General features: G+C 38.1%; 1 protein-coding gene across 1 annotated transcript; it reads left to right on the forward strand.

Annotated features, from left to right (window-relative positions):
- Positions 1–305: 305 nt before the first annotated feature.
- Positions 306–7,892, forward strand: LOC104117350 (AT-hook motif nuclear-localized protein 5-like). The gene is made up of 5 exons (XM_009628392.4): positions 306–1,623; positions 2,667–2,734; positions 3,468–3,599; positions 7,078–7,239; positions 7,383–7,892. The coding sequence occupies exons 1-5, from the start codon at positions 1,176–1,178 to the stop codon at positions 7,596–7,598; spliced, it is 1,026 nt and encodes a 341-aa protein (XP_009626687.1). The 5' UTR covers positions 306–1,175; the 3' UTR covers positions 7,599–7,892.
- Positions 7,893–13,977: the final 6,085 nt, after the last annotated feature.

Here is a 13,977-nt window from a genome sequence, read left to right on the forward strand (position 1 = left end):
TTGCGGACCAAAAGGTTAATAAGGGGTATTTGTGAGTCATTTTCAATACGTTAAGGGTATTGTTGGCCCTTCTGTTACATATAGAGATAAGTTTGAGCCCAAAAACTAATGTTAAGGACATTTATGATCCAATAGGTGAAAGGAGAACAAAATTGAGTCATTTTCAATACGTTAGAAACATATTTGGCCCTTTTCCGTATTATCAATGTGACACAGACATATTAATACTTAGTTAGGTGCACCCAACTTAGCCAACTGTCTACCAATGACCTCTAAAGCCAACCCCTTAAGTCAGAAACAAACTTACTCCTCCACTGACTTCTGTTTGAAACCCTCTCTAAAACCCCATTAATATATTATTATTTCTAAGTCTAAAAAGAAAGGTGTCTGTATCTACTGACTCTACTCCTTTACTTTAATTCAAAATCAAGAAAAGCTCAAATTTTTCTATTTCATTGCACTTTTGTCTTTACCCTCCCTCTTCTCTTTCCTCTCTCTCACTTCGAATCTAGGGTTTCATTTTTCTTTTTCTTTTTCATCTTTGTTTTGCTAAAGAGCTGTTTGTCAACTTTTTTCGCTCAAAATTACAACGTGGGGTTGTCTTATAGAGTTTTAGATTTTAGTCATATTTCAGTCTTGAGCTTTAATGTGTGATTTTTTCTAGTTCTTTTGGTTCAAGATTCAGTGTTTAGCTTTTTTTCACTAAAAACTACAACTTAAGTTGTCTTTTAGAGTTTTAGATTTTAGACATTTTTCAGTTTGAGCTTTAATATGTGATCCTTTTTAGTTCTTTTAGTTCAAGATTCAATCTTTAGCATTTCTCAACTGTTCTTTCTTTACTGGAGAGTCCAACATTTCCCTTTATTTTTCTTGTTTTTAGCTTTATAGTTCATTTCTGAAAAACCCCATTTAAGCCCTTGTCAGTTTTTTTGCTAATTTATGTTAAAAGTTTCAATCTTTTTGTATTATATAGAAGCAAAAAGAAGCAGTTTTTAGTTAAGAAAATTTTAGTGTGTAAAGTTATATTGTTTTTAAGATCTTTATTTTGGTTGAATTTTGAGTTGCAGTGTTAGTAATTTTGTCTAATTTATGTTCAAGTTTCAATTTTTTTGAATATAGAAAGAAGCAAAAAAGAATTAGTTTTTTTAGTTGTGAAAATTTTAGTGAGTAAATGCATGGATGGAAGGGAAGGGATGGTGTTATCTGGGGGTGGTGGTTATTATCTCAATAGAGGGATTAGTGGGTCTAATTCAGGGTCTGCGGGACCCACAGGGGTAGTACCTGTACCACCTGGTTACAATGTAGTTCACTCCAATGTAGGAGGAGGTGGTAATACTTTGAGTAGTTCTAATACATACCAAGTAGTTGAGAATCCACCACCTAATAATTTTGCTCCTCATGGTATTAATATGAGTGTAGTAGCCTCTAGTGTTTCACCTAGTGATCCAGTAAAAAAGAAGAGAGGTAGGCCAAGAAAATATGGTCCTGATGGAGGGGCAAAAATGTCATTAGGACTATCACCCTTGTCATCTAGTCCTTCAACTGGCTCTATTACTCCGGGGCCGAAGCGAGCCAAGGGCCGACCTCCTGGAAGTGGATGGAAGCAACAATTAGCTCCACTTGGTAAGTTCTAAGTTGGTTGAACTTAATGGGTTGACATTCTATTAATGTTGTGTGAATTGATGAGTTAGGAGTTTGTTTGAGTTCTATTTTGTACTTGTCAAAAGAGTGTTGTATAGATGATGTATAACATTTGCATTACATTGGGAATGAGATGATATATTTTCATATTTTATATTTATGTGCTTCATTATCTTCTAGCAACTAGTGATGTGACTATGCCTCACCTTAGCCAAGGGTCTATCGGAAACAACCTCTCTACCTTCATGCGGTAGGGGTAAGACTGCATACATACTACTCTACCCAGACCCACTTTTGGGATTACACTGAGTTTATTGTTATTGTTGTGCTTCATTATCACCTAATTGTTACTCCCTCCGTCCCAATTTATGTGACGGTGTTTGACTGGGCATAGAGTTTAAGAAAGAAAGAAAAAACTTTGAAACTTGTAGTTTAAAATGAGTCATGGATATTTGTGTGGTTATAAATCATTTAAAGTGAAATTGTTACTAAATACAGAAAAAGTGTCATTCGTTTTGGGATTGACTACAATGAAAAGAGTGTCGCATAAATTGGAACGGAGGGAGTATGAGTTTAGGGGTTTGAGTTATTGTGTCTAATCTGTACTATATGGTGCTTTTGCCACTGATAACCAGGGCTTACAGCCTGAAACTTGTTTACATTTAAAAAGGAGAACATAATCTTATGAGGAATTCAAACTCAGTTTGACGCCCCTATTATTATTATGTGTCCTGGAGAAGCAAATTGCTTTGCTTGTATTTCTTGGTATGGAGATACCTGAAATGATGTTTTCCGCCACTTATAAGGTCTTAATGCTATTTGAACAAACCAACATCATTTGTATATCTTATGTTTTTCTTTTATTATGATTATCTTTTCTGTTAGGACTGGTGGCGGCAACGCTGCTCACTTAGTATTGCTAATTCCTGAACTTGGCCGATTAATTTTTCCAATTGTGGTTCTAGTAATTCGGAAAATGTCCCATTAATTAAATTGTGGTTCTGAAGAGAAATTGCTTGCTGCAGGTGAATGGATGAATAATTCAGCTGGATTGGCTTTCACCCCTCATGTTTTACACATCAATGTGGGAGAGGTAATGTCATCCCTCATTTGTTAAAGTAGTTTTACCTATTTTACTTTGTTGATTTGTACATTTGAAATCATACTAGCATAAATTAGGTGCATAAATGGCATCCAAGGGTGTGGTCTAGTGGTCAATGAAGTGGGTGAGATCCATGTGAGGTCTCAGGTTCAAATCCCAGCCTAGCGGAGTCAAAAAACACTAGGTAATTTTTTCCCATCTATCCAAGCCTTAGTGGATAGAGTTACCAGATACCTGTTGCTTGTGGGAGATGGCAGGTATCCTGTCGAATTAGCCTACCCGTGGAATTAGTCGAGGTGCGTGCAAGCTGGCTCGGACACCACGGTTATTAAAAAAAATAAATTAGGCGCATAAATGATTGAGAATTCTTGTGGTATGTTACCATATGGTCAGCACTGCATTGAAAAGTTGAAGTGCTCTGTATAATTTCACATAAGCTCATGGCTCCTTGTTTACACTTGATGTTGTTGGGAAGACACCCACAAAGTTTCTAAAAGGAAGAGTTAAAGTTTCTACTTCTTAAAAGGAAGAGTTCTTACGCAGAAATATGAGAATATGATAGCAGCTTATGTCTTTGTATGCTAAAAACATATGTGTGCCCTTAACATTATAATCAGCCAAAAGTTTTGCAGCCTATTTTATTTTTGTATGATGCAAAATGTTCTTGCTCGTTTTGCCTGTTCCGTATATGCAATGAGATAAGATAGTACCTTAATGTCTGCAGGATGTTGCGGCAAAATTACTGGCGTTTGCGGAACAGAGGCCGAGGGCTTTATGTGTCTTAGCAGCTAATGGTGCAGTTTCTGCTGTAACATTACGGCCTCCTGCAAGTTCTGGTTCTACTGTCACTTATGAGGTTAGAGTGCTTTTTATTAATTTATAATTTACTTGGTATTGGGACTTTCAAAAGCTTCCTTTCAGCCAAATTGTTGATCTTCATCCCTTCGATTGTAAAAGCAGAATATACCCTAGATTACTTATTGGTGTTTGTGTAGTGCTACAGTTAGCTCGCAGATCTTTATTAGAAATGTTGTTTATGTAATGGGGATTACTTAAGAAAATCCATTAAGGCGAACATGATGCGGTCATTGATGACGAAAAGATTATTTGTTGTGCAACTGCTTAACTGTAACATCTTAATAACATGTACACCATGTCAAGTGAAGAACTTTTGCATATTTTTGAGAATCATGGAGTTCTTACCTTAGAATTTTTATCCTTATATGTTAATTGTTAATTCTAAATAGCATATCGCAAACTTTGACACTGAATCAGAGTTTCTTGAACTCTCACCTTTTCTGAGTGCTGTTGGTGGAGGGATAGTGTTAAGAATGGAGGCAAGACTGAATGCTGTTCTGCACTGGCGAAGAGCCATGATTGATGTAGGTGTTATATAAACCTGGATTTCTCTAATGCAGAACCTTTTTGGCCAACTCTAATGCTCCGGGGTTAGAGATCGACGACTTCTAAGGGACTTCACAATCTTGACGTCTAACTTAGAGTATCTCCTGATATTCCTTCACGACCCATTATATGCAATGCCAACATCACACCAGGGGTAGCATAGGCCTTATCCCGCTCCCGGGATAAACAAGTTCTGCTGCCTTCAAACATCTTGTATAGATTTAAGTGCTCAGATTTGTTAACATCCTCGAATTTCAACCCGAAATCCTGGGTTGATAACATCCTACTAATTTCCTCGACCCATACAATACTAAGAGAATGAACTCTACCATAACATTTTTTATAGTTCATGTCAAACTAGCATCGCACTAATGTGATACGTTTTAGCCAAATAGAAACATGACATACCTTCTAAGATCATGATTTCTAATACAACTACTTTCCTTCGATCACATACATGAACTTGCATGGCAAACAATCTTTCTTAAAACACGACCTTCTAAATGAAGAACTTCCATATATCAACACATACGTATTGCTTCATACATAATGAAATTGTTGTATTAATGCCCGGATAATTGAGTTTTGAGACAATGGAAATACATTATAGCAACAGTTCAGGCAAATCTTATATAAAAAAATGAGCATTTCATATTGTCAAGCATTGATTAAACCCCCCCTAGGACATGATCTAAACAAACTAAAGACTTCTTAACAAAATAGTGAGAGTTTTACTCACATGGCAATGTCATTTCAGATATTCATAATTTTGACGAGTTCATAATACATTCCTAACCATACAATTGGATAGTGTTTCATAACATGGAAGCCTAGATCAACATTTAGTCATGTATGAATGAGCAGAAAATAAAGCAACACCAATGACATGATATCTAGAAAAATTAGATAATGATCCACTTAGTGGCAACTACGTCTTGTACATACTCAACAAAATTCCCTAAAATCAGGATCTCTACTCTAACGTATAACCACAACCCAGTATAATCCTACTAGTGGGGTCTAGGTAGGGTAGTGTGTATGCAGACCTTATCCCTACCCTAGGGTAGAGAGGTTGTTTCTAATAGACCCTCGGCTCCTCCCTCCAAGAACTCCCCACCTTGCTCTTGGGGTGACTCGAACTCACAAACTCTTGGTTGGAAGTGGAGGGTGCTCACCACTAGAGCAACCCACTCTAACGTATAAACACACAAGAAAATGTGTATTCTGTTCCTTTAAACATCATGCGAATTAGGCAGGATAGTCGTTAACTCTTATAAACAAGATCTCTAAATTATAAAGGGTCAAGCACAAATATATTTCAGATCCTTAATAATTGACATAGCAGTGTATGTTCTCTGTTAATACCGTAACAATTTATTCCTATGGTCATGCTTTCTATAACTTGGCTAAAGTGCCATAATCAGGTTCTCTTGATCTACATTTAAAATGTATTTTGTATTAACAATTAGTTGAAAAAGGTAAAATAACAATTAACTTTACAAACATATTTTCTAAGATGTTAAAAAGCACTTTTAATCGTATACCGAAGCATATTGACAATATCCATAGAGCAAACTCAGGTTGAGACACTTAACAAGAGAGAGCGCCATTTGCTTAAATGTAACAAAATGGTAAGAATCCCGATAAGTGACTTTGCATTCGTTTTCTCCTGTTTTTTTTTCCAGCCTTTTCGTCTCTTCTTCTCTTAGCCTCTTTTTTTCCCTTATGGGACATTCCCCTAGAGAAGCTTCTGGAGATGACAGACCTTACTTCTGATATCCTTTGTAGTTGCTTCATTACTTATTTTTGGGTGGCTACATGCTAAAATGATGAAACCACAAAAAAAAAAAAAGGGGGGGGGAGAGGGGGGGGGGGGGAATGAAGATATTGCTTGTCGCGACGATGGTTGATATCTAGTAGTTGATCTACTAGAGTGATATATAAGTCTACCGTATGTTAGTATCTATGTATAATATAAAACTGGGCTTAGAGTAGGTGATGTGGCACCTCTCTATGGCCATCAAACACATTATCTTTTTCCTCACATTTTTGCTGTTCTTTTTTCTCAAAAAATGTGAGAAAAAGATAAATGTGTTTGCTGGCCATAGAGAGGTGCCACATCACCTATTCTATGACAAACCTTATTTTAGATATAGATGCTACCGGATTATGGACATATATACCACACAGTAAGTCAATTACTATATATCAAACCTAGTCGCAGGAAGCAATATTTCTTTTTCTCCTTCCTTTTCACGCAGGGATCTTTTAACTGTTTGAGGCACGGTACATGTTCGGTAAGGATACTTTAGAATCACTCAGCAATTGAGTGACGAAGTGTTGATATATTTTAAGTAAAGAAACATATCTATAGAAAGTGGAAACAATTAACCATTCAACATTGGAAAGTTCTGACCAAGTATAACACCTTGTTTTTAAGAGTATTTAGATTGTTTATTATCACTGACTGCTATAATTTACATTTCTTTTCAAATATAATGCTTTATATTGCCAAATAATGTCGATGTAGTGTTCGGAAAGGACTAACAATTCTACTGCAGACCTTTTGTTTATACATAATTCTTCTACTTGAGATGAAAATCAGCTGATGTGTTAAAATTCTTCAAAGAATTTAAAACCTATGGGCCAGGTGTTTGTCTTTTGGTGGACCACCCTTAGTAATCTAATGATTCAAATTAAATCGGACGTTTTATTTTTGATAACCGAGAAATCCTCGAAGATCATTGGTGCACGGTTCAAAACTCGGTGGATAATGGTCGAGTCTTCCTATAAATCTTAAGTTTGTTGTTCTTGTTACCCTTTGCCAGTACGCAAGTCATTTACTCATTTCCTTGGGAGTCTTTTGACCCTGCGGAATGAAACTTGTTCTTTGATTAAACTGAGATTTGAATGTTCGTCATGTTGTGCAGGGTCGTTTTGAGATACTATGCTTGTCTGGCTCATACTTGGTCTCTGAAAGTGGTGGTCCACGTGATCGCACGGGTGGTATAAGTATCTCGGTTAGCAGCCCTGATGGGCATGTACTCGGGGGTGCCATTGGTGGTAGGCTCATTGCGGCCAGCCCTGTACAGGTATATTGTTGATTCTTGTGAAAACATGCTCATAACATATTTGGATTATGCGAATCTCCGACACGCTACCTTTGACGTGGAGATCAGAAGTATCTGTTTCTGTGTTCTATGTGACAAGCAAATAATTGAATTTTTTTTTACAGGTGGTTGTATGCAGCTTTGTATATGGTCCAAAAGTAAAGAGCAAACAAGAAACCGGTACCAAAGGCGAGAACGAGTCTGCTGAAAAGCCATCTACACCGATTAATGCTACCGTGAATCAAGATCCAACTTCAAATTCAGCAACTGGTGTTTGGCCGCCGAGTTCAAGGCCTGAACTAAGAAATTCCCAGCCTGAGATTGACCTGACGCGCGGATGATTATAATTTGCTTCAATGGACACATGAGAGAGTTTGTATATATGTGCTGTTGTTGTAAATGAAACGTGCGCGCAGGAGATCGACTCAACCATTTAACTAGCTGCCCGTTAGTAGATTGATGGATTGTGCTAACAAACTCATGTAACAAAAGTATCCTCTTTTAGGTTTTTGAAAATAGCAATGGTAGAAGTTTGTGTTGGTTGGAAGTAGATTTGTACTATTGCTGTCTTTAGAAGGTTAAGTGTGATGGACCATGTTATTTTAGCAAAATTGATTAATGCACTTTTTTCCTCATTTTTTTTGGTTACTGAAGCATTTGACCGGGGTACTAACCAATTGGCAAGGCAAGAAAAACTTGAAGTTTTGGTCTAGATGGTTTCAACTTTCAAGCAAAGTTTGAGTTTGTCTTTGATCTTAATCTCTGTATTCTGCGTGCCAATATCTGCTACAAGTTTTTTGGAAGTTGCAGGGAACGATGTAATATTTACTAGTGCTTGCAGTTTTATTCAAACTTAGCGGGTGTTTGGACATAAGAATTGTAAAATTCCAAAATGGGGGAAAATTGTTTTTCTAAGTGAAAATGGTATTTGAAAATTAGAGTTGTGTTTGAGCATGAATATAATTTTGGGTTGTTTTTTAAGTTTTGTGAGTGAATTTTGAAAAATTATTTTTTGGAGTTTTTAAAATTTTCGAAAATTTTCAAAATGCATATTCAAGTGAAAATTAAAATTTTTATGAATAAATGCTGATTTTGGGAAAAAGTGAATTTTTTGAAAAAAAGAAAAAGTTTCGTATGTCCAAACGGGCTCTTAGTTTAGTCACTAGTAGCCCTTTAAAAGCTAGTTTGGTACGAGAGATAAGTGATAAATAATTTCGAGTTTAATTTTGAGATGAGTTTATCTCATGTTTTGTTGGGATAAAATAATTTCGAGTCATACGGAGCTACTCATGCCCTCAAATTATCGAGCGAAGTGCAAATGCTCCAAACGACCAGTCGGGTCTATCCTCAATCTCAATCTCTGTAAGTCATAACTAATCCACAAGTATGTCTCGGACAAAAACCAATACATCACATAATCGTGCAGTCAAATCGTAGATAGCAAACTCCCCCACTTGGCTCAAAGCCATATAATAAAACATCTGATAACTCGCCATACCCATACTCTACTATTGTCATAATCCCGCAGTCAATTCAACGAGAATGCTTCACGAGCTCAGGTAATACAAACCATAAAGTACTTCAATCATCCGCTAAGCTCGCATTTATTCTCTTGACAGTCAAGTCAGCTTCCTCACCCAGATTCAAATTCAAATCTCGACACATATACTACGCTGGTAGAATAGAAACTCTCCCGCTCAACATTATAAGGAACACACCTACATAGATTACTCTGCAAGAGATAACCCCCTGCTTAGCCTCAAATTGGCATCTTGTTATACCCTTTCGCAACCACAATTACTACGCAAGTACTTAATCTTCCTAAGTCCAAACTCATTAACAAGACATGGGAATTTAATTTGTCCCACAATTAAACAACGTTAAAATCCTTCAATACACTCATAACTCGAGACTATACGTCAATCAAGAAAGAAATCAAATACCCCATAGCAAGGTCTTGAGTCACAAGTAAACTTTATTCGTCACATTTAACCCATCTGAACACATCCCGCAGTCATCATACTCATCGTATAGCCATTCGACCTCTCATCGAGCCACAATTTTCCACTCAAAGGGACACTACCGGTCGCATGAGTCCAAATCCACAAGTTTTCATAATCGAAACTATCGAGATTAAGCTACAGTCTAACCCTGGCCTCAAGTCCTCCAAACTGGCCAATCACCAAAACACAGAATATTCATCTCGAACCTCATTCGTGGAATCACAAGCCAGCGATGCACAACTGGTATTAAGCGCTCACATGCGCACACGAATGCGTAGAAGGAATTCAAAGAGTTATGTTTCAAGCTGAATCAATTCCGCACGATAGAGTACAAGAAAGTGAAATTTTCCTAAGGGTTCAGCAGCCTCTCGAAGATAAGTACAAACGTCTCCGTACTGATCCGCAAGACTCTACTAAACTTGCTCATGACTCGTGAGACCTATGTAACCTAGGCTCTGATACCAGCTTGCCACGACCCAAAATCTAACCGTCGTGATGGCGTCTATCGTGGAACTAGGCAAGCCACAACTCAATATCTCAACACAGTAAAATCTTTGAACATAAAGACGGAAGCAATTTAATAATTTAGGGAAGCTTTTTTGAAAACATAAATATCCAAAATACGATACAATCCATCCCAAAAATGGGGTGTCACAGAGTACATGGGGGTCTAAATCAGAATACAGTCGACTACAGTGTCTAGAGAAATAAACTGAAAATACAACTAGCGATAAAGAAGGAGAGCCAAGGCCTGCGAACGTCGTGCATATACCTTGGTAGTCTCCGAACTCTAAAGCCTCAATCAACAACCGCCGCCGTGACCAGAAATGCCTGGATCTACACACGAGGTGCAGGGAGTAACGTGAGTACATCCAACTGAGTAAGTAACAAGTCCAACCTTTGGACTGATAGGTAGTGACGAACTTAACCGGTATAGATAAAATAGAAATAACTGTGCAGAAATGTATGCATGCTTTCAAAGTAAATAGGCAACTCAAAACAGTAAAGTACAACAGATCCAAACAGTGTAAAGAATATAACTCTGCTATCTCTATATGCCAATGCACATGCTGTATGTGATGCACCATGCTGTCAGCCTCATGTGCTCACACTCTCGAATGCTTAACCACTCGGTACTGTATATGGCCCATACTGCTCAGGGAAGACCCATCTCGGAACACATACATGACTGACTATAAGTCACCCAGTACCGAGGAAGGCCAATCCAGCCCTTTGGAGAAGATCCATCTCCAGGTATCAAGTACTTCGAACAAGATCCATGTCCAGGGAAGATCCATCCCTCAATAATATTAACCGCGCTCACTCGGGGTGTGTACAGACTCCGGAGAGGCTCCTACAGCCCAAGCGCTATCATAAAATCAGTATAACCGTTGCGACGTGCATCCCGATCCCATAACTGTCACTCATAATCAGGCTCTCAGCCTCACTCAGTCATGAATCTCTCCGATCTCACTCACGGGCTCACAATACCATGAAAACTGGCCCGAAACAATGATATGACGTATCAATAAATAACAACTGAGACTGAGATATGATATGAAATGCATGAACATGATCGAGTACATAATATCAATGAAACCAGTGAGATGACAATAAAAAATGACCACTAGGAGTCCCAACAGTACCAGCATAAAGCCTAAACATGATACCTAGTATGATTGACAACTCAATTACTTTATCACTAATGAAAACACGGATATCAACAAGATAAAGTCACTATACAGTGCCATGAAATCAATCAGGCACAATTCTCACGGTGCACGCCTCCACGCCCGTCACTTGGCATGTGCGCCACCTCAATACCAATCACTTAACACATAATTCGGGGTTTCGAACCCTCAAAACCAAGTTTGAAAGCGTTACTTACCTCAAACCGAGAAAATCTCTACTTCGCCTCTCAAATCGGTCTCCAAACGTCCCGAATCTAGCCACAAGTAGTACAATACAATCAATATAGGCTAAAGGGATCAATTCCACAAGAAAAGTACTAAATCATAGCTAAAAATGCGAAATTGGCTCAAACCCATCCCCCGGGCCCATGTTTCGAAATCCGACAAAAGTTACAAAACCCGAAGCCCATTCACTCACGAGTCTAACCATACCAAATTTATCAAAAGACGACATCAAATGTTCATTCAAATCCCCAAAATTCAATTTCCAAATCCCTAGCCTCAAACCCCCAAATTTCACCTCAACACCACACAATTTTTGGGGGATCTAGGTGGGAAAACAATTGGGAAACAAGATTTATGATAAAAAATGAGTACAAGAAGCTTACCTCAATAATCCCCTCGAAAATCCTCTCCAAAATCGCCTAAGTTCGAGTCCAAAATGTTGAAGTTGTTTTTAAACACTCTGCCCAGGCTCTCCGCACTTGCGGCCATTTACCCGCATCTGCGGCTTCGCGGGTGAGAACAAGTCACCCGCTTCTGCGAAGAATTCCGCTCCTGCGGGCTCGCTCCTGCGAGGAAGTATCCGCTTCTGCGAAGCCCAGCCCACAGTCCACTTTCACTTCTGCGATCCTACTACCACATATGTGGTCACAAAGGTGCGGGAAAAGCATCGCACCTGCGACCATCTGCTGCCTTGCCTCAAGTTCCGCACTAGCGCTGCCCTTTCTGCCTATGTGAGCTCGCACCTACGGTTCCCACTCCCAGGTGCAATTACACAAGCAGGAACAACACTTCAACTATCATTCAACATCATACTTTGATCCGTTAACCACCCGAAATCAACCCGAGGCCCCAGGGACCTCAACCAAACATACCAACAAGTCTTATAATCCAATACGAATTTAGTTGAATCCTCAAATCACCTCAAACAACCTCCAAAATACGAATTACATCCGAATTCAAGCCTAATGAACTTCAAAATTTTCAAATTCTACAAACGACGCCGAAACCTATCCAATCATTTCCTATTGACCTCAAATTTTGCACACACGTCACAAATGAAATCACGAACCTACTATAATCCCCAAAAATCCAATCCGACCCCGATATCAAAATTTTCACTCTTGATCAAATTTGCCAAAAAATCCAATTTTCGCCATTTCAAGCCAAATTCTACTACGGACCTCCAAATCAGAATCCAGACGCGCTTCTAAGTCCAAAATCACCTAACGGAGCTAACGAAATCATCAAAATTCAAATCCAAGGTCGTTTGCACATAAGTCAACATCCGGTCAACTTTTCCAACATAAGCTTTTAAATAAGAGACTAAGTATCTCAATTCATTCTGAAATCACTTCGGACCCGAACCAACTAACCCTATAAATCATAATACATCTGTAGAACACAAAAGAAGCAGAAAATAGGGAAACGTGGCTACAACTCTCGAAACGACCGATCAGGTCGTTACATTTATTTACCTCATATTCTTGTTCGAAATGAAATAAATGACACCCTAACACTATAATACCAGTTTTATAATGAGAGGTGTTTTACACACGAGCCACTACATTTCCACATCAGCGCCACATTATATTCGAACAGGGAGCCTTGACGTAACTGGTAAAGTTGGTCACATGTTCGAGCCATGAAAACAGCTTCTTGCAGAAATATAAGTAAAATTGCGTACAATAGACTCTTTTTGTCTAATCCTTCCTCGGATCCCGCGTATAGCGGGAGTTTAGTGTACCAGACTGCCTTTTAATTTTGCACAATATTCCAACTCGGAGTCTTGACGTAACTGGTAAAGTTGGTCACATGTTCGAGTCGTAAAAATAATCTCTTGCAGAAATACAGGTAAAACTGCATACAATAGACCCTTCTGGTCAGATCTTTCCCCGAATCCCGCGTATAGCGTGAGCTTAATATACCTAACTGCCTTTTAGTTTTGCACAATATTCATACTTAAGAGGATGGAGGTGTGTCCATGTTTATTTTGTTTTGTACTGTATCCTTTTCCTGTTATTTGATTATATGAGATTTATATGCAAGTATAAAATATAAAGAAATTCTAATATTTTTTTATTTTAATTTTATTTTATAATAATTTTGGATGAGATGAGCTTAAATGGAGTGACATGGTTTGCTAGCTTTTGATCATTTATTAAGTGCAAGTGTAATAGTTAAAGGTTGCAAAGCTTATAACAGACAAGGGAATTTCTTAGGTTGGTGGTAACTGGACTGTGAAGGAGAGAATCTTTTCTGGCCACAATAAATAATAAGTATATCCTTTCTCTCTTTTCTTATGTCATGGAATTGTTGTATACAGTAGGTGTACAGGTTGTTTTAAATAATTAAGTTAAGTCAATTACAATTTGCTTGTTTAGTTGTCAATGTTCCATAGTGCTCACTATTTGCAACTACTTCTAGACCTAGTTTTTTAGCCGGGAGTCTATCGAAACAGGCTCTTTGCCCTCCAGATAATGGGTAAGGTCTGTGTACACACTACCGTCCCCAGACTCCACTCGTGAAAACTCAATGAGTTTGTTGTTTTTTGTTTGGTTGGGGATTTGTGGGGAAGGGGGCAGGGTTTGTGTTGGTGTTTTGAATGTATCACTAATTGTTTGTGTTTTAATATTTTCAAATGATTGGTTAGCTTGTGGAAATCTTATTTAAGTAACAGAACTCATGTTCCAATTAACAGAAAGTTGCAAACTGTTAACTTAAACCGTGACGAATGTAGTTTCTGGTTTCTCTATACCTCATTTCATCATTAGATGATTAGTTACTGCCTCTGTTAACAGAAA

Source organism: Nicotiana tomentosiformis, chromosome 12 (assembly GCF_000390325.3).
Source record: "Nicotiana tomentosiformis chromosome 12, ASM39032v3, whole genome shotgun sequence".
In the NCBI taxonomy this organism is placed as follows: Eukaryota; Viridiplantae; Streptophyta; class Magnoliopsida; order Solanales; family Solanaceae; genus Nicotiana; species Nicotiana tomentosiformis.